The sequence below is a fragment of the Monopterus albus genome, unplaced genomic scaffold (genome assembly GCF_001952655.1).
Source record: "Monopterus albus unplaced genomic scaffold, M_albus_1.0 scaffold48.1, whole genome shotgun sequence".
Classification (NCBI taxonomy): domain Eukaryota; kingdom Metazoa; phylum Chordata; class Actinopteri; order Synbranchiformes; family Synbranchidae; genus Monopterus; species Monopterus albus.
In genome coordinates, this window is record NW_018127928.1 from 723,009 (window position 1) to 743,570 (window position 20,562).

At 39.5% G+C, this 20,562-nt stretch overlaps 3 protein-coding genes across 11 annotated transcripts in view; 1 reads left to right on the forward strand and 2 right to left on the reverse strand.

The window, feature by feature from the left end:
- Nucleotides 1-189: 189 nt before the first annotated feature.
- Nucleotides 190-10,248, reverse strand: atg13 (ATG13 autophagy related 13 homolog (S. cerevisiae)). Of its 2 annotated transcripts, XM_020600753.1 has the most exons (19): nt 10,192-10,248; nt 10,060-10,088; nt 9,261-9,341; nt 8,762-8,842; nt 8,312-8,431; nt 7,982-8,028; nt 7,461-7,601; nt 7,243-7,283; nt 7,018-7,114; nt 6,782-6,889; nt 4,197-4,290; nt 3,934-4,032; nt 3,451-3,534; nt 2,783-2,892; nt 2,473-2,614; nt 2,196-2,273; nt 1,908-2,015; nt 1,645-1,773; nt 190-1,534 (listed from the first exon to the last, which is right to left on the reverse strand). In XM_020600753.1, the coding sequence occupies exons 3-19, from the start codon at nt 9,327-9,329 to the stop codon at nt 1,457-1,459; spliced, it is 1,626 nt and encodes a 541-aa protein (XP_020456409.1). In that variant the 5' UTR covers nt 9,330-9,341; nt 10,060-10,088; nt 10,192-10,248; the 3' UTR covers nt 190-1,456. The 2 variants fall into 2 exon arrangements, with proteins under 2 accessions (XP_020456409.1, XP_020456410.1); XM_020600754.1 differs by lacking the exon at nt 3,934-4,032 and having other exon boundaries at nt 10,060-10,222.
- Nucleotides 10,249-10,307: 59 nt separating this feature from the next.
- Nucleotides 10,308-13,673, forward strand: harbi1 (harbinger transposase derived 1). Of its 5 annotated transcripts, none has more exons than XM_020600759.1 (8): nt 10,308-10,487; nt 10,982-11,056; nt 11,201-11,366; nt 11,469-11,671; nt 11,806-11,893; nt 11,988-12,195; nt 12,268-12,443; nt 12,559-13,673. In XM_020600759.1, exons 3-8 carry the CDS (start codon nt 11,202-11,204, stop codon nt 12,757-12,759), a joined length of 1,041 nt encoding a protein of 346 aa, XP_020456415.1. In that variant the 5' UTR covers nt 10,308-10,487; nt 10,982-11,056; nt 11,201; the 3' UTR covers nt 12,760-13,673. The 5 variants fall into 5 exon arrangements, with proteins under 5 accessions (XP_020456415.1, XP_020456419.1, XP_020456417.1 ...); XM_020600763.1 differs by having other exon boundaries at nt 11,002-11,056; XM_020600761.1 differs by having other exon boundaries at nt 10,308-10,481.
- Nucleotides 13,674-13,769: 96 nt separating this feature from the next.
- The window catches only part of creb3l1 (cAMP responsive element binding protein 3-like 1), a 24,993-nt gene continuing 18,200 nt past the window's right edge, over nt 13,770-20,562 (reverse strand). For all 4 annotated transcript variants that reach the window (XM_020600757.1, XM_020600756.1, XM_020600755.1 and 1 more), the window contains 5 exons: nt 18,577-18,645; nt 16,542-16,644; nt 16,125-16,287; nt 15,844-16,012; nt 13,770-15,760 (listed from right to left, as the gene is read on the reverse strand). In XM_020600757.1, the coding sequence (XP_020456413.1) occupies nt 15,724-15,760; nt 15,844-16,012; nt 16,125-16,287; nt 16,542-16,644; nt 18,577-18,645 (541 nt within the window). In that variant the 3' untranslated portion in view covers nt 13,770-15,723. The remainder of the gene's footprint in view (nt 15,761-15,843; nt 16,013-16,124; nt 16,288-16,541; nt 16,645-18,576; nt 18,646-20,562) is intronic.

A 20,562-nucleotide genomic window follows, 5' to 3' on the forward strand; every position in this document is an offset into this window, starting at 1 on the left:
TACAGTAACAAATGCTGCCCCATAGTATTTAGACAGGGTCACAATTTTTATAGCTGTGATAGGGAAAACTGCTTCCTCAACTGCTATAAAGTCAAGTTATTTGGGGGTACACAGGTAAAACAATAGGGTTTGTCGTGTATTACTGGCATTCTAGTAAATGCTGTTCAATCACCCAAGACACCAGGCATCTGTTTCAACAGAGCAGCCATGCTTTATTAGTACATCTGGACCAACGGCAAGGACAAGTTTAATTTAAAGCTTTCAACCCAGCTCAAATCATGGATGGTGACCTGGCACCTTCTATCGACAGCTGGGACTGCTCCCCACCTTTACAAAACCCCAAAATATACATATGCATGTTACACAGCCAAAAGTAAGACACCCAGATGTCAGTTTATTTGGTAGCTAAATGAATGCAACAGTGCAGCAATCAATCTTTCCTTCATGGAGAAACAAATTGTTTTGAGGAAATTGGTGTTGACTCCACTTCGGTCATTTTGGGGCTGTTAAAATGGTCCTGTTGTACTAAGATTTTCTAATATTCATCTACCCTCAAACGATGTGGACAAAATATTAGAAATGCTTGAGTGCTGCACAGTACACGCTAGCAGCCCCCAAGCTGAGTAGAGTGGTTTCAACAATGTAACCTTTCATTTCTCATGAAGGTTGGACTTGTTGTGTTGTATTGGTTTTAGCTGACTGTGCTTCTATCAACAGGCAAATGACTCTGATGTGGATTTTCTCTGCACAAACACTACAATTATTTCACTTCCATTTCTACTAGGGCCCCATTGAAACTGGAAGTTTAAATCCCCAGTCCAGCTGGGAACAATGGGTAAACTGCTGCTTGTCACTTGTCAGGTTGCTACTGAAACGGTCAGTTGCGTAAATCAGGACATTTGTAAATTACATCACAGGAGTAGTAACTGCTATTTTGTGTGATTTTCTTTGCCGCAACCAGCTTTTCAAAACTTCAGGCCTTTTCTGAACCCACACAAACGGTACTGGTCTGATTTCTAGAGTAGCATCACTGATCTCTCACTTTCAGCTTGAATATGATCAGGAAGAGCATGATGTAAAGGAACCTTTCAGAGGTTAGTGAGAGGGGAGCTATAGTTAAAACTGATTAAATACAGGTGATGAGCAGATTTGTGCCACATAGAAAATAAAGATTTTCAGTTTAACACTACCAGACCAGAGAGGGGTGTGTGTATGCCAGTGTCAGTAGATAATACAGTATTTATAATGCAGATGACTATCTGTACAAGCCAGTAAGTGAGGGGAGTTCAGTGAACAGGGAGAGAGGAATATGTCAGAAATGAGGAGCATCACACTAACAGTGATTTGGTCAGTGATTTTCACCATCCAAACACCTACACAGCCTCATTCTTCTTTCATTATCCAGTCTCTTTTTTTTTCACATGGTCTTTCTTGTTTCAGCCTTGCCCCTCCCACTTCACTGAAGCATATCCACAAACGCATCAAACTCGTCAATGTTTTTCTCATAGATGGCCAGTTTCTCTGGCAGAGAGTCCTACAAAGAAAATACAAATAACTTAATAGTTGCATCCATTCACTGTTTTACTCAATCCCACTATGGAAATAAAGACTTTAACATCATTTAAAAAAAAAAAAGTGCTTTACCAGGTCATCAGCCATGGACTGGGAGCTGATGTGTAGTGAGAGGCTGGTCAACTGCGGAGGGTTCTGAAACTCTCTGTAGAAGGTGCCCAGATCCATCGGCAACAAGTCATCCTTAGAGAAGGCTGGCCGCTACACATACACAGACAGAGACAACTACTTGTTTTCCAAATCCTAAATCACAGATGACATAAGGTTCACAGTGAATAACTAAATCAGAATTAGGACTGCAGTTAGCAGAAGAGAATGGAGCAATAGTTGCATACAAAATTGATCATGACAAAATCATCCTGCTGCCCTGATCCCTCTGAGCCCTGGGAGTGAAGGCTGGCCTGCAGGGGGGACGGGCAGGGAGGAGAGTCTGGAGGCTGCACCTGAACACATGCAAATATGAGTGCAAAAAAAAAAATTCTAGGTTGAGGTTTATCTGTAAAATGATCATCATCCACTGTCCACTTCAAGACAGAACAGAAAAAAATTCTGGTGATGTGATGCTCTAACATCGGCTTCGGTTTCATCAACAGACAGCACTTGAAAATTACATGCACAGTTACCATGGGATCATTCTGCTCTGGGTCCAAGCCTCGAGGAGCAAATGCAGCAAATGGCAGGTCCAGACTGGCTGCTGTTATCTACAAATAAACACACAGTGTACTCTTCAGCGGTGAAACAGGAGCAGCTAAGAGTAACAAAACCCACACCTAGCTCAAACACTAGCTCAATTCTGCTCTGGTGTATGCAGATGTTTCAAAATAATTGTGAGGAAGACTTCAGTGGAACAGTCAGTTACCAAATGCAGGAAATAAACAAAACAAGCTATTTTTGACTTACCTGTGTACTGGGCTTACTGACAAAGGCCCCAACTTTCCTTGTGAATGCACTGAGAGACTCCACTGGATCAGAGGGAGAAACACTCCTCCTCCCTTCATCCCTCTTTCCTTCTCCACTTTGTGACAGACCGTCATCATCGCCACTGAGAAGACAGATGAGACAGTTACAGGTTTCATCAAATTCAGACTCATGACAGCAAAAGGAAATAATGTTGAGTTTGCAGTACAAACATATAATGTGCGAGGACACTATAAATCTAGTTTAACATTTAGCTGACACTAAAGTTGAAGTGATGCTAGGAGGGAATCACCTGCTGCCCGGTGTGTTGGAAGCATGCTCCACTGTCAGATTGGCATCAGCTCCATGGGGAGCCTGAGCAGGAACCAACACAATGCCACCCTCTTTCCCAGCATGCAGTACCTAAGGACAAGGGTGGAGTTAAAGTATACAGTGGTTTTGTCTGCTCATAGAATGTATTAGTACTATGTTTATTTATACACTTTTCCTCTGGGAACTATGAACCAATACGTGATTTTTATTTTTTTTAATGGAGAATGAAAAGCAAAAAAATAAAGTTGTCAGTGATCTCTGGTGAAATACATAACTGTATTTCATTTATTTCTAGGTGTATTAAAGTGTGTGCAAGGTTGTTTAATTTGATGAAGTAGCCCAAAAATTGACATTTTTTTGTTCAATAAAACTTGAAATTCAATTGAAACATGAAATTCTTTATAACAAAAGCTGTGATGTAAAAATTACACATATACTCACTCCTATTTAAGGAAGCCATTGTTTCTAAATCACCACAAACAGATCTGTGGGATTTCTTTGCTCCAGTTTCTCATAACTTAATCAGTCAACATAACACAAATACAGATGTATCTGCATATATGATCAGTCAATAATATCGGCCATGCTGATGGATCAGTCGAGCTCTGCTATGAATGAAGTGATATTGGTGACTGACTGGTGCATCACCTGGTTTGGATTGGCAGCAGGGTGACAAAGCTCAGTGGCTCCTGCTAGAGCTGGAGGCTGGTAGGATAACCTGGAAGTATACAGCTAGACAAGAAGAACCATAGAGACATAAAGAAGATGAAATATTAACCACTGGTTTAATTAAAATGTAACACTGTGTTGTCAAGATGTTGGAGGTGTGCTGCTGAAATGAGCTGAAGATGAATTTGTCTTACTACTGTGGTATGTGTGATGGAGATAATACAACAAAAGGATGAAACAGTTCTAGTGAACAGCAGCTTCTGCAGCAAAATCAAGCTACAAAGCACAAACACCTGGACTAAAAAAAGTGATGGAACTTTGAACACAGTCAAAACAGATGATGGTAAAAATAGGTTTCTGATGCAACTTTGCTACATCAAGCAGTAACACACATCCCGAAACAGCTGTTCAGTGCGGGCACCTCACACAATCACGCTCTCACAGTGGTCAGTATAGACTCACAGTGTGAGTGACAAGTCCAGGAGCCAATGGAAGCTGCAGACTATCCAGGGGGAGGGGCTTAGACAGTTTAGAGGGAGACGGACTCAGTGTACACACACACTGAGATAATGCAGACACGCACATGGATAAACCAACAATAAAAATACAACAGACAAAGAGAGAAAAGAGAAAGTGAAGTGAAAAACAGGCATGAAAATGGAGAGAAGTTGTCACAGGATAAAGAAAGTGAGTAAAGAAGAGTGTTAGTGAGTGTGTAAGCCTACCTGAGAGGGAGGGGAGGTGGAGAAGGATGTGGTGCAGACCTCCTGTGACTCCTGAACTCCCGCAAATGGTGCTCCGTCCTCCTCGTCTGGAGCTCTGGACACACACAAACATTTATCTGATGAATTTTTTTTACATCCTACTGAAGGCTGGAAACTGCAGAAGGAAGGCAACAAAGTTATTTCTTTAAAACATGCATACACAGTTATTTATATTATGGAGAAATGAACAAATCTAAAAGCCTAGTCTCTGCAATAACTGCAGTTAAAACCTTTAGACCTAAAGTTTAAACAAATTAACAAACTAAAATCCAGAAAATAACCATTTCTTCTTTTTGATCCAGCTGAGTAATATATTTAAAATTTTGATCAGTCTCACAGGCATACATATACAGTAAGTGAGGAAGAAGTGACATACGAGTCATTACATTACCTAAAAGCTCCCGTTTGCGCTGAGACATACTCAGCTACAGCAGTGTGTTCAGTGGGGTTGTGGGAAGATAAACCCTTTTTTTTTTCTTTTAAAATGAACAGTTAAATAGAAAGTGTAACTACCCACAATATTTTATGGATAGTGATACACAGGTTAATAAATTGGAGGATGTAGCTGAAAAGTTTAACAGGTTCTTTGTGAACGTTGGTCCTAGTTTAGCAGGTGGCATTTGTACAGATGATACATCCGTCACTATAAATAATAATACAATTGAAAGGAACATGAGTTCAATGTTTTTGAAGCCCATAGCTGAAGAGGAAATTATAGAGATAGTGAATAAATGTGGTAACAAAACATCTAGTGATAGTGATGGTATCACAATGACAACTGTCAAGTGGGTAATTGAGGGGATATGTAAACCATTAACCCATATTTTTAACATGTCGTTTCGACTTGGGCAGTTCCCCAATAATATGAAAATAGCAAAGGTTATTCCACTGTATAAATCTGGTGATAAACACAACCTCACAAACTATAGACCGATTTCTCTGTTGTCACAATTTTCAAAAATTCTGAAAAAACTCTTTAATAACAGACTAGACACATTTATTGATAAACATAATATCTTATCTGATTGTCAATATGGTTTTAGGTCGAAAAGATCAACATCCTTGGCCATTACTGACCTGATGGAGGACATTACAAGTGCTATGGATGAGAAAAAATATACGATGGGGATATTTATTGACCTAAAAAAAGCTTTTGATACAGTTAATCATGAACTATTAATGGATAAGTTGGAGAAATATGGGATCAGAGGAATGGTTGGGAAATGGATCAGAAGTTATTTGACACAGAGGCGTCAATTTGTGAGGTTGGGTGAATATCAATCAAGTGAGCTGAACATTGTGTGTGGAGTGCCTCAGGGTTCTGTGTTGGGACCTAAACTATTTATATTATACATCAATGATATAGGTAAGGTTTCTGAAACTGTTAAAATGGTTTTGTTTGCTGATGATACTACCATTTGGGCATCAGATGAAAACTTACAGCAACTCTCTGTAAGGGTTTCAGAGGAATTTGGGAAGATAAAGAAATGGTGTGATAATAATTTACTATCTTTGAATTTAGAGAAAACTAAATATATGGTATTTGGGAACCGTAGACCACATAATGAACTTCAATTGAGAATTGGGGGTGCCAACATTGAACGAGTATATGAAATTAAATTTCTGGGGGTAATGGTTGATGACAGATTATCCTGGAAATCTCATATTAGACATGTTCAGCATAAAATAGCTAAAAATATATCGATATTGGCAAGGGTTAGACATATGCTGGACGTCAAAGCATTGCGGATTTTGTATTGTTCATTGATTTTGCCATATTTGGAGTATGGCGTTGAAAACTGGGGAAATACATACAGGAGTTCACTTCAACCATTGTACATATTACAGAAGAGAGCGATAAGAGTTGTGCACAAGATGGGGTATAGGGATCACACAAATGTAGCTTTCATACAGTCTAAATTGTTAAAATTCTTTGATTTAGTGGAATATAAGACTGCTGTGTTTATGTATAAGGCCAGGAACAATTTATTGCCTGGTGGAATCCAAAAGCTATTTGGTGAAAGGGAAGGGGGATATAACTTAAGGGGACATTTAAATTTAAAAGTTCATGCTATACGAACAACCAAAAAAAGATTTTGTATTTCTATAAGTGGGGTCAAACTATGGAATAACTTAACTGTGGACATGAAAAATAGTACCAGAATTAAGGAGTTTAAATATAAATATAAATGTATGTGTTATACAAGATATATGCACGAATAAGTAACAATCTGCTTTATCTATGTAGTGATATTGCTTGCAGCCAATGTTGCATAAATTTTGTATAATATGATGTCATGGGGTAGGACTGGATAAGTTTGACTTCTTCCTACTCCATTCAAACATGTAATAGGTGTAAGCAAACTGATTTTGAATTAGCATTGGTTGGATGTGTGTAATCATGTGTGTTATTGTCATTTGTTCATTGTTCTGTTCTGTTCTGCATGTTTGAAAGAATAAATAAATCAATCAATCAATCAATCAATCAATCAATCAATCAATCAATCAATCAACAGTTGCTTATTTCCAGAGCTTTTCATATCTACCTGTAATTGCATGGCTGTCCACTGTTTGCAGGACGCTGGCTGCTGCAGGGAGGATCCACAAAGTGATCCACAATGATCCCCATGATAGGAGCTGACCGCTCAAACTGCCTGCAGACAACAACATTTGATGAGTTGTGCTGTTTTTGTCAAAGAAGTAGTGAATCACTGATTTAATTTTTTAATACATTTCCATTTAAAATAAGCAAATGAAAATTTCTTGAGTTATTATTAGCTACCTGTTAGACATGAATGCCAGGTTGGTGCGGTAGGCACATGAAAGTGTGACTGTGCCAACAGGGGTGCCAACGACACCAACACGCACGGTCTGAAAACCTTAAACACAAACAACAACAGGCCTCAACAAACAAGCATATTGCCTAATTTAATGCAGGCGCTTCACTACAAATTATAAATGTGCTGACCGGACACTTGCTTTCACTGATTTAAGACATCTCAGTTACCTTCTCCTAGTCCACTCAGCTGAACTTCTCCAAAGTAGATCCTACACAAAAGATCGGCAGAAATAAGAGAAATCTCTAAGTGTAGATGGATGGACTAAATGTTCACTAACAAAAACAGCACAAGTAAAAGAAGTACAGAATGGGACATCAAATTCATTATATTTTGGCAGTAAGTCAGATAAACCTGCTGTTTAACAGGGCTGAAAGAGTCAAAACACCTGTACAGTATGACATAGTCGTGTCCCTGCTTTCTGGACAGTTTATAGGTGGGTGTTACTCTGGTGATGGCCAGCAGAGACTTCAGAAGGACAGACAGACGATTGTAGACTGTATATGACACCTTGATGTCCTTATCGCACCTGTAGGAGAGACAGACAACACACTGACTCATTAGAATACTGCAGCTTGGTGGTATTTTAAGTAAATGTCAACTCAGTATAAAAATATCTCTGCTGTTTAGGACTTTTTATGAATATAGTAGCATGTGGTTTCAGCTGGTTCTTTTTCCTTCCTTCACTCATTCCAACTACAGTTGTCTTTCCATTAACAAACCATCTGGTGCAATCCCACAAGTCAGATATGTTTATGGGAATAATTCTAGATTTGTGGTCCTCTGGGTTAATCCTGCATAACCATATAAAGTTTCAGACACAGGCAGCAATGACAGATCTCTTAATGTATTTCACAAAACATTTGGCAACTAGAACAAATAGCAAAAATCAAAGCAGAGTCCACTCACTTTTCATTCATCTCCAAGCACCAAGTCTCTAACTCCATTGAATCACCCTGAGTGAGAGAGAAAAAGACAAATGCTCACAGGAACATATAACTGGAACTAAACAACAACTGAAAATTCATTTTCTCTCACACACACAGGAGTATGGTTGATCTATTGACTGCAATTCATAAAATACTGGAGATATTTCCGTGCATAAAGCACTTTATACTGGCTCATGTTATCCACGTGGCAACTCACACAGAGTAGAGGTACAGTGTGTTCTGGTTTCAAACAAAGACCTCAGCAACCAATTACAGTTTATGAACCTCATTATCTGATGTGATGTTTTACCTCTGAGGTCTTCAGGGAGATCTCAACGCACATGGAGCGCCCGATAGCTGGAAGTTGGCCAGCCAATGCCTTCTTGGCTTCATGAGTCACCTCTGGGATGTCTTTGATGGCCAAATTAAACTAGAAGAAATAATAACATAAAAAGTGAAATGAAATAGATACGAATTTAAATAAAAGTTTACAGAAAATAGGAGGTGACATTAGGAAAGTTATATGTGATGTATACATTTCAATACCATACACTTTATAAGTGAACAGTGTAAGAAGTTAATAATAAAAATTAATAATTTAATAGCAATCAAATGAAGCCAACATTACACTTGGGCATGAAGACTAATAGTCCAAACAAGTTATAGATATGTGGAAAGCTACACTAAAATATGCTACATAACTTTAAATTTAATCAATTATTACAACAGAAAAATAGAGGGACAGTCTAAATGATTTCACCCAGTCAGAGCCAGTGGGTGATGAGGAAGAGCAAGTGCAGATCTTCTCTCCAAGACGAGCTTGAACTATCACCTGGACAGTCTACAGACACAGGACAGGAGAAAAGAAAGCAAACTGTGAACAGCTGCCACTGAACCAGCCCATTTGAAAATGGTGACAAGACAGGGGCAGACATGGAAAGACATTATGCTGTTAGAATATTTCAAATGTCATTTTTCAGTGCTGTGGGCACTACCAATGAAATGTGCCACCATTATATTTTAGTGGAGGCCGAACTCTCCATGAATTGTCTTTAAAAAAAAAAAAAAAAAAAAAAATTACCAAAAAAACAACAAGAGAAAGAAAAGGAACTGAACCCGTGAAGCAATGTGGGCAACCTACCCCTACCAGAATGCAATAAAAGTTTCAAAATGTCCCGTCAGAAACCATTCATTCACCAAGGCTGCATCAATGTTATTCTGCCAACATAAAAATCCTTTAGTGGGAATCATCATCTTACCTTCAAGGCAAAGAACTTAATGAACTTGTCCAAATCTTTTTTATCCTGGGGACTCAGGTCACTGTCCATGTTGACACAACCCTGGGATCAAACAAGACAGCCCATTAAATATGGACAGAAAACAAACCTCAAAACAATAATTGCTGTGAAAAATGTTTTATAGTAGTTTTATTCATCATTTAAAATGTATAAATAAAATGCAGTCTAATGTCTAACATTATATGCAGACTAATTCTATCAATCCATCCAAAATTACATTAACTCAAGCGAAATGGCAGTTTAATAAATGCCATGCTACAGTACCTATGAATATTTTTACAATACATTTACTCCCTGTGTCCAACAGAACAGCCAAACCAAATTACAAATAAGTTAACGTTAGTGTACTACTAACCAACGTAACAATTACAAAGTTGAAGCAATATCAAATGCAATGAATTGATATGTTTAGCAGAAACAAATAAATAATCGTTTATCACATTTATTAACCCTCAATATAGCAATAATTTGCTTAACAAGCTAGCAACTGAGGCCTCCACGTTGACATGAACTTATCCTGTGAGATTTGGAGGTCATGTTAAACTGTACGACGGTGACAAGCACCTTACATGGTACACCACACCACCTAGCAAATTAAAAAAGCTCTATATCGTCATTTAATCAATAATTACTCAAGTATAACGTTTCAGATAAGGGAGGCAAATGACTCACTGGACAATTAGCGTTAGCTTGGGGCTCATGTCAACTAGCTAGCTGAATAGGACGCACCTTAACTTCATCACAAAACAGGAACACTTACATTCGCTTTTTCCTTGACAATGTAGTTTCCTATAAAATACAACACAGGTTAACAAATGTGACACCCCGTGTTACCTCCCCCAAACATTTATACGCCTAATTCAGATGTAAATAGCGACGGCAACTGCTCTACTTTTCTGTTTATCTTCTCCATGTCGACGTGTTTAAATAGTAGCACTTTCGCTACGGCACTTTCGTAGATGTTTTGTTTAAACGTTTTTTAAGTGTACAGTAAAGAAAACACGTGAACTCACACTTTGAATAATAAAAAATAAAATTTGCATTTTTATGAGCGACGACATTTACTTAAAAACATCAATCACACACATTAAGCCACCCTATGTCGAATCTGCGAATGTATGCTGCAAGATAGGTGTTCCTGACCTGTAGTTTGTTTTGGTTGTCAAATGCCGCATGACTTAGGTAAAGGTAAGTACTTAATCGTAAATAATGCAGCGACCTGTGCTTTATTTTGCGTTGATTAATCTCACTTGTCTGAGAGGGTTATAGATTTGCTTTTGCACACGCACGCAAAACTGTAATGGGGATAGCTAGCTATACGTCTATGGCTCAGACACCAAGTAGCTAGCTAGCTAGCATGTCGGGCCGACCTGTTCCATTTATACAGTAATAAGTAACGTTTAGTTGCTTATTGACAGTATCTTTAAAAGCGCATGCTGTAAGATGACATTTTTATACATTTCTTCAGCCAGCAAAAATTATATTGGCACTACATTAAGATGAAACTAAATGAAACTGTAAGAAGCTGTGTGTGCAGCACAATAATGTGTAATGTCAGAGTGTTAATTGTCATATGCACAGTGAGGAAACGTGTTTCCCTGTACAATGAAATTCTTACTTTGCCGTCCACATGGCGGTAAATAATGTAGAGAGAATTTGTTCATCTTTGTGATTTATGGCAGTTGGCGTCCTAATGTTGCAGAGAGAATTTGCAGCATCAACAGTCTATAAAAAAAGGGAAACAGCACAACTCTGAGGTAAAAACTATGTTTATTGTTGAAATGGGTGTGTTCTGTTTATGTTAAATAAACCACTATAAATGGGAAATAAGAATATAACAAGAATCCTGCAATGAATACAAGGTATTTATTGATGTTGGTGTATTACTGTATTACCCACAGCATGGCGATACCTATAGCCATCTTGGACTGTGATCTTCTCTTACATGGTAGAGGTCATAAAACCCTGGACCGTTTTGACCTGGACTCAGTCTCAGACACCTTCCTTCTCACACAATTTGGCTTCCCCAGAAACTTTATTCTGTATCTGGTGGAGTTACTCAGAGAGGTGATAATGTCCAGTTTTGAATGTGCACATTCAATAAACCTTCAGAAATCTGCCTGTACTACTATGTTGCATTTCTCTTATGTTATAATTTCTGTGTGTTAGGCTCTCTGTAGACGTACACAGCGGTCCAGAGCAATCAGCCCTGAAGTCCAGGTGTTGGCTGCTTTGGGTTTCTATACATCTGGCTCATTCCAGACATCTATGGGAGATACAATAGGGATCAGCCAGGCTTCCATGTCAAGATGTGTGTCCAACGTGACCAGAGCCCTGGTGGAGAAAGCTCCTCAGTTTATCACATTCAACAGGTACTATACATTGGAAATCAATTAAGCATTCACAAAGAAACAAATATTTTTATGGAGAGACAGCTGTTGAAAGTATGCTTCATTAAAGAGGAAGAGAATGCATAATAACAGCAGCAGTATTGTTTTCCAAACAGAGACCCCTCCAGCAGAGAGCAGTCCTTCCACGAGTTTCAGAGAGTTGCAGGATTCCCAGGAGTTCTGGGGGTGCTGGACTGTGTTCAGGTTTGTAATATCATCTTAATTATACTGTACACTTCAGGTCTGTATGTATGCAGGTGACAGCCTAACTGCTCCCTCTGTTTTCCTTCCTCTCCAGGTTGCCATCAAAGCTCCAAACAGTGAGGACTCCTCGTACGTGAACAAGAAGGGGTTTCACTCTGTGGGCTGTCAGCTGGTTTGTAATGCCCAAGGGCTGTTACTCAGTGCTGAAACCCACTGGCCAGGTGGACTCAAAGATGCTGATGTTCTAGAAAGATCTGCTCTCTGCAAACAGCTGCAGGACACAGAGGAGGGCTGGCTGCTGGGTGAGACACGCATTTTAGAAGTCAAGTCTGAAAAGGTACAGCAGATGTTACAGAGGTCTTTCTGTTTGCTAGGTGACCGTCGTTACCCTCTAAAGAAGTGGCTGATGACCCCAGTCAACTGTCCAGAATCCCCTGCAGAGTTTCAGTATAATGTGGCCCACACTGCTACACATGAGATAGTGGACAGAGCCTTTCGAGCCATTCAGACCAGGTTTAAATGTTTGGATGGAACCAAAGGATACCTACAGGTTTGCTACTCTATTCTATTGGATTCAGTTTGTTTTCTATTGGAATTGAAGCCTCTCTCAGTCAAAAAAAAAAGAAATATTAACGTTGTTGTCATCCATCCTCCTCTGTGTGCAGTATTCTCCAGAGAGGAGTTCGTCCATCCTGCTGGCCTGCTGTGTTCTCCACAATGCCTCCCTGCAGTCTGGATTAGACGCCTGGACTCTGGAGAGGACTGACCCTCCAGAGCAGCCCGAGAGCCTGGAACAGAGACCTGAGGACCGTGACAGCCAGGCAGAGGACCTCAGAAAACAGATCATACTCAAACACTTCAGCTAAACGTGGCTGGACTCCAGAGTCCATGTCAAGGTCAAAGATCAAGACTGGGACCAAATTAATGACTCTAGAGTCACATGTAAAGCAAGAAACTCCACAGACACTGTGTTGCTGATGCAGTTTTTTAATATTTTGCTGGTTTCTACTCTACTGACTACACTAAGATAACATAGTAATATATGGAGGAACATGCAGAACACTTTACAACAAACCGTGACACCATTATATCCAAACACATTTCGAATAGCTAAACTCCCTGGAAAGTGCTGGATTCTGTCTTGACATTCAAACATCCTCCAAATATTCATTAACAGGTTGGAACAGCCAAGCACCTCCTGGTGTTTTACAATTATTCAAACTGTGTGCAGCTACTGTGTCACCAGGTTTCTTTACAAGTGGGAAAAAAAATCCCATTTTTAATCCCTCCCCCACTGTCTTCCCCAAGAATCCATTCATGTTCTCCAATTCCTTTCCATGAGTTCTAATCTTGGACTGTCACAATAAAAAAACAAGGCCCTTTATTTACAACATCTGCACATTAGATCTTTGTTGTTTATGTACACCGGTGCATTAAGACGGTTAAGGGTGAGAATGACAGAGGATGTTTGTGCAATAGGCTGCAGTCACATGGTGTTTGTGTGCATGAGGAACACAAAATGAAACATACAGAGGAATAAAAAAAAATCCTGGTTATTTGTTTTAGAAATGAAAATAGTATCTATTTTTTCTGTATAGTTATTAATTATTTCCCCAAGGACTGGGTCAGTGTCTGTTTCATAACTTCATTTGAAAGAGTACCATGACATCTTTTTGGGAGTGTCACTGTTTTTCCTCACATTGTCACACAAGTGGTAAAGAAATAAGAGGTTTTTTAATGTCGTGGTGTTCCTACAAAGTGTGGAGAGATCAGACTTAGTGGTGTTTTACTTCCTGGAATGTATTAGTCCCCTGATTGGCTTCATCAATATATACACACTCTCTACAAACAGGAATAAATACAACATACACTGCTGTCGCATGAGCATGAGCACATTTAGTATTGATGAGATGACAAGTTGGTTTTTAATAAATCTTAAAAGAAATCTTATGAGTAAAAAAATTTTAAGGTTCAATTGTAAAATCTAATGATACTTTCACTTCACATAGGGAACAAGGACCCTCTGAGGTTTTCATGCGACAGCAGTGAAACAATAAACACTGTATTACAGTTAAAAGACATAAACAGATCATGTTAAAGTTTTACACTCCATCATGTAAACCTCACATCATCCTAAATGACAACTTTTTTTTGCATAAAATAAATATGCTCTTTTTTGATGCTCAGAATATATTATAAGTTGATTTTTTATGTTTTTTCATTGACATTATTTAGAAAAATGAGACAGATAAGTATTTCTTTTTTTGTTGCATAAATTAAATATGCTCTTTTTTGATGCTGCAAATATATTACATATACATTTTTAAATTTCATAAAAATACTTTTACGTCATGTTTCCCAGCCTCTCTCTGGACCCCTTCAATGATCTGTTGATATGAAAATATGGGTTCCTCTCAAAAATGATGATGAAGATTTAGGTCAGAATCTTTATAGGTAAAGCTATCTTTAAGTTTAGAGATGAAAAAAAGACAACACACTGTGTGTACAGTTCTAACTGTAGGTGCATTACACAGCTTTTTTAACTGTTTAAACCAAGACTGCTTTGTGAAAAAGCTGAATCTGCCACAAAGCTTTTACTATTATGCCCCTAATTACTTCTATAAACATGTGACATGTTTCACACAGATACAGCATTGACATTCATCCAGTTTACTGTATGTTTACTTAAAAGAAACTGGTCAAATGACAGAAAGCAGAATCTCACCCAGCCCTGCTACATTTCCAGGTTGAGATGTAAGGTCAAGTTAGTGTGAAGTGAGTGGAAGGCACTTTTTAAATGGCACAGAATGTGTTTGTAGTTCAACATGTTGGTACGTCTAGTTTTATAACGTGTTGGTAGGAACGCAGATTGGGTTGGATTAGTTGATGACAGAAAACTAATCAGTGACAATTCTGATAATTGATTAATACCTTATAAGTCATTAACCAAGTAAAAAAGTCTCTGGTTGTAGCTTCTCAAATCTGATGATTTGCTGCTGTAGGAAACTAACAGACCTTTCTCACTATTTTCTAACATTTTTTGGACTAAGCAATTAATGATTAGTCAAAAGAATAACTGTTAGATTAATCACTAATCACAAAAATGATTAGCTGCAGCTCTCTGATAACATACTGTGTGTTATGTGATTAGTTCTAAATTAAAGCACTGATGTGATAAACTAGAATTCCATAGGGGTCTGTCAATTTTCACCATATATTTATGTGAGTTCTTAAAGGTGTAAGGTTTATCATTTCCTTCAACACTGACACTACATTTCCCATAAAACCCTTTGGTACATGGCAAAATAGGCTGTGGTCACTACCAGTTGTTTCAGATCTGTCATGATATGATAAGACTGCTGACTTCCAGATGATCACAGCCTAGCTGCCTAATCTCTGCCTGTTTTGGCAGCAATGTTTTGACTAGTTTGTGGTAATTTATGTTACAGTCTCTAAGTTACTCTACAGTGTATCTCTGGAATATTATTCATGTATTTTACACTAAATATTCTTCATGGATGTTTATATATGAAGACATTAGTTGGGTATTTAAAATTCCGCAATATTTTAATGCTTAAAAATCGAAATTCCAATGATGGCGTCCCTTTAAAATCAAGTATATTCAGCTGTAGCAGAGTCTGTTAAAGCAGAGAATTGAAGTTACATAGGGCAGCAGCTATGGAGGAGGAGGCTGCAGAGGGTGAGTTACTGAAGAGGACGATGACACCGGCAGCTTTTGGTTCAGTTAGATGATGATATGAAGCCATTAGTGATGTGGAGCTTTGGGTCTTTTGGGGGTTGGAGGTGAGAAGTCGTGTTGAAGAGGGGTGTCAGAAAAACTCTGAGACTCCATCTGGTGTTGTTTCTCTGAGGACAGAGGAGAGGAACTGTGATAATATTGTTTGACATGTAACAGAGAAATTACAGTGTCACTGGAGTGTGTTTCTTACCTTCGGTCTAACTCGGGCCCAGCTGTCTGGTTGCTATGGGCGTCAGCCATGTAGCGACTTGTCTGGATGTGGGAGTGGGCTTCTGACTGTAGCCTCTCCCCTTCTGTTGTCACTAAACTCTCCTCCAGTGGAGCACCTTCGTTGTAGAAGAGCAGGCTGCGAGAACGGACTGGAGCACACAAACACCGACATGAAACAGTTCAGAAACGTAACCCATCAAGGCTCTGACCATCATAAACTGGTTTTACTATACTCTAGGATGAACATATGTGTAGACCCACCCTGACTGGTGGTGTACAGGTCCGCTGATGGAAGAGGAGGAGAGGAGGAGGAGTGAGAGGAGGAGGAGGAGGAGGACAAAGAGGGGGTGTGAGAGATGAAGGAGAGGGAAGAGAGGCAGGGAGAGAAGGAGCCCAACACCAGGACAAAACACACAGCCACCATCTGCACAAAGAGAGGAACAAAACACACAGTAGAAAACAGTCATCACATAAACACAAACAACATGAAACAGACAATTCTACCACTGTTTAGGCAAAATCACTAGGAAAATAAACAGAAAACTAATTACAAAACTACTTTATGGCAAAGATTGCTACATTTGTTTATATGCTGCCTTGAGGTTGAAAAAGCCTTTAATAACAATAATAACAATCCTAATATATACATTAGTGTGCATGTGAGTGACGAGTATTTACCATGAGGCATGTCCCTGTTTGAGTTGAGGCTATTTTACAAGAACGGGGAACAACTTTCCCCGAGATCAATGACTGAAGCTTCTGGAGCTGCTGTAGGAGAGACCTAGAGAAAGAAACCAAAAAACAATCTAGATCAATATAATCTAGTATCTGCTTGTCTGGTAGTTCAGGATGATAATGTCTGTCTTTCTGAACCTGTATTATTATTGGCCAAGTCTGGAATAAGAGCCTTTGTTAGGATTTGAATTTGATGGGATGGGTTTTGTAGAGCCTGAGAGGTTAAACTCAGGGCAGGAAGCTCCCCTGGGCATTTTCCTCTCTCTCTTTTTTTTCACCAAAACTAGGTTCATTGTACCTCCCAATAAACTTTAACAACCTGATTTGCTGTTGTCCAGCTGATTTGCAGAGCTGGACAGAGTACCCCAGCAAAATCACTAAAGCAAAGTATGTAAGTGGGATCTGGAGAGCAGGGTTCTGATGGTATGAACTGCCAGCGGCTGTGAGGAAACACTCTGACCACTAGGTGGAGACAGAGATCCAGTTACTGCTGAACTCGCTGTGCACTAGCCTTTGGTCAGAAAAACATTCAACAAGTTAGAAAGTGAACTAGACAGCTGATCAGATAAACTTAACTGTGAGTGAACTGCTGAGGCGGTCTGTCAGTACATGTAATGGTTCATATGTCCAAGCCAACATGAGTCACATGCACCAAAGTGCAGCAACTTGCCAGCTGCAATAAACTCATATGGGATGACACTCACACAGGACTTTGATGTAAAACCACAGTGATTTATGTCTGAAGTTACGGCTGCTAAAAATATACAATGCTCCTAAAAGTCTTGCTGGTTAACTGGGGTGTTGAATGTGTGTAAAAAATACTTAGCAGAAAAATGGAAAACTTAAATTTATGTATCTGTGATGGATTGGCGACCTGTCCAGGGTGTACCCCGCCTTCGCCCGATTGCTGGCCGGGATTGGCTCCGGCCCCACCCGTGACCCCGCTCAGGGATTAAGCGGTAGAAAATGAATGAATGAATGAAATTTATGTATTAAATCAAGATAAAACTGTGCTTGGAGTTGGTATCAAGTGTTTTTTTTTACTTTTAGAGGAACTAGACTAGCATTTTCCCCTTGCTTCCAGTTTTTGTGCTAAGCTAGGCTAAAGCTCTATCTGTACTAGAAGCACAGATGTGAAATTAATATCAATCTTCTCATCTGACTCTGGCTAAGTCCCTGTTTGAGTGTCCAGTCAGATTAAACTGACACAAAGTGCACACCAAATTATAATGCTACCTGGAGGTGGGGTTGAGACTATTCTTATGCAACTAATAAAGCAGCACTAACCCAGTTCTGCAAGAATAAGCATCTAGTACAGAAAAAACACTACACCGAGACAAAATGACCACTAATAACTGTGTTTGGGCATTTTTAGGAACTACAAACTTAAATTTAGACCCACACATATTCTAGACTTAATGTGAGAGTGAGTGTGCTGACTCATGTTTCCATCTTTTTGCCAGCTCATTGTGTCTCCAGCATATGTGTGTGTGTGTGTGTGTGTGTGTGGTGGCAAGGGAGGGGGCTACCTTTCATGATAAAAGCTAGTGTTAACTCGCTGCTTTAATGACAGACTGAGGCTGCAACAGACAGACAGACTTTATAAAGACAGAACCCCCCTTAACCCCTAACCATCAGTCCCACCACACCCACCCACCCGTCAACCCGCCCTCTCAAGGATAATAGCAGATTGGTTTCATACTGTTATAATAACAGAGGAGCCAAACTGCTTATATACTGTATATTGCAGGCTCTGAAAGTGGTACAGGGCAAAAGTAGTGGTATGCATAACCTGTAGCAGAGCGCGTTTGCCTGTTGAAGCCCACATGACTGCAGCTCAAAATATTCCTGCTTGCAATGCAGATAATGCTACCGTCAGTGTTTCAGACTTGCATTCTCATTGGTACTAATCCGAACATCACTGCAAGATGTTGGTGCTGAGTGTGTGTGTGTGTGTGTGTGTGTGTGCAAAGCTCACCTGTTGGCAGTCTCCAGGTTTTCTACTTTTCTCCACAGGTCGCTGTTTTCTGATGTGTAGCTCTCCACCCTGACACACACAGACGTTTGTCATCATCTTAACTCTGCTGCTCGGATCAGAAATATTATCACTCATTCACATTGAGTACCCAATTTCATGCCAGATGTTTTAAGCTAACGATGATCGAAAGTTAATTTAGGTGACTCCACTGAAATTGGTGACTGGAGGTGTTACTGTGAAATTCTGTACTTGGCTTCCTAATGATGATTGAGATGTTTCCTGTAGCACCACCAGCAGGTTGACATTTTAATTTGTCCAATGCTTTGCTTCGACATTAATGACACTTCAGGCAGCCTCTGCGGTACTTTGCATGAATTTAGGGATTTACACTGAATGTTTAGATCAAATTCTGACTTTGTGAACAAAAATACACAGATGAAAGAGAAAAAAGAAGACATGGAGGATGTGAGACTGCCTTCCTCTCATCCATTTTCCTTTATTCTCTCCGTCATCTCCTGCTAATCCTGTTGATGTCTCTTATCTGTTTAACATCTAGCAAATCTCTACTCCTCCTAATCCTCCTAATCCGCTCCTATGTTTGCTTTGAATACAGCTCATTCAGACACATTTCAGCATGTTGTCCTGCTGTTCTTTCCTCAGAAAGTCACTCAATAATCCTGTCCTTTGTCCAAGAAAAAAACCCCCAATGAGAATGTAAAGGGGAGGATTTCAAACCCTGCTTCTTACCTCTCTATTCTGTGATTCAGTTAGAAGAGGCTGCACAATGCAAGAACAAGGCAACATTTTTGTCTCTTTCACTTTCCCTGAATCTGACCCATGTGTTCAGCAGGTTATTGGAGTCCTGCTGCAGCGAGGGACGGCCAGAATGACAGAGGAAGGAGAGAAAGCAGTTTCTGGTCATTTCTGGATGCTCTTTAATGAACTAGATGACGTACAGAGCATGAAACACAGCCTGTAACCTAAACCTAAAGACCTGTTGTTCTGCCTCCAGTTTAATCCCCTACACAACGCCTGCATCTGTTAACACACTCAGCTCCAAACCAGTATAACCTTTAAATACAAAAACTGCCTCCCAACAAAGCGTCAACTGCCAAGTTCACTCCAGCATTACACAACTTCATCTTTTCTCTCTCATGCCAGCTGCATTTCTCATTTTTGTCTGTGCATAAACAGCACACAATTATGTATAAAAATGGCTACAGTTAAATTCAACTCAGGGAAAACCTCAGTGGTCAACATGGCTGCCTAAATGCACTGTGAGACAGTTCGGAGAAGAACAAGTTGTTTATTCTTGCACATTGCTATTGTGTGTAACTGGCTGTTCATTTCCATCACTTGGACTGGCATGAGCCTGTGTCAGACTTATTTCATGATTTGGTTCTGATTCAATTAGAAAGAGCTTTTAAATGTAGACACAGCCAAATGAACCACAAATGTTCCTCTTGAGTTTGGCTGGTGCCAGTATGTTTAGTCGCTGTAGTTTATTTTGAGTCTTACACCACCCTGCTGCTAGAGGATTAAATGTGGATCAATCTACATCTTAAAATAGACCGTAATAAATACACTGTTTACTTCTGCTTGTGTTACATTTACTATAACTTCGGCACTCAGCTGTTTTAGGAAGTTATTGTGCTTTTTTTTTTTTTTACAAAACTATAATGTTGTATGTCTTTAGTAGGACCCAGTAGGCTCGAGGTTGAGCGCCACAGAAAGGGAAAGGAATTCAGACTGACACCCAGTGCAACCTTAGTTGTTTCGAGTACACTGAAGCCTTAAAGCTTGATTTATGGTTCTGTATTGAATCTATGCAGAGCTTATGCCGTAGACTACGTAACTGGCCTACGCTGTTGTGAGCATTTATACTTGTATGCTGGTGTGGCTGTGTTGCCCTGCAAGTACACCTCCACAACACTATTTGGCGGTGGGGTTTCTATGCCTCTGTGTTGTGTTTCCTTGCCACTACTA

Coding starts and splice junctions, on each gene's coding strand:
- atg13 (XM_020600753.1), bottom strand. CDS start 9,329: ATGGACAGTGACCTGAGTCCCCAGGATAAAAAAGATTTGGACAAGTTC. Junction 6,890..7,017: donor CTGGCATTCATGTCTAACAG/GTAGCTAATAAT, acceptor TGTTGTCTGCAG/GCAGTTTGAGCGGTCAGCTC. Junction 4,033..4,196: donor CCACCTCCCCTCCCTCTCAG/GTAGGCTTACAC, acceptor GCATTATCTCAG/TGTGTGTGTACACTGAGTCC.
- harbi1 (XM_020600759.1), top strand. CDS start 11,202: ATGGCGATACCTATAGCCATCTTGGACTGTGATCTTCTCTTACATGGT. Junction 11,367..11,468: donor TGGTGGAGTTACTCAGAGAG/GTGATAATGTCC, acceptor TCTGTGTGTTAG/GCTCTCTGTAGACGTACACA. Junction 11,672..11,805: donor CAGTTTATCACATTCAACAG/GTACTATACATT, acceptor TTTTCCAAACAG/AGACCCCTCCAGCAGAGAGC.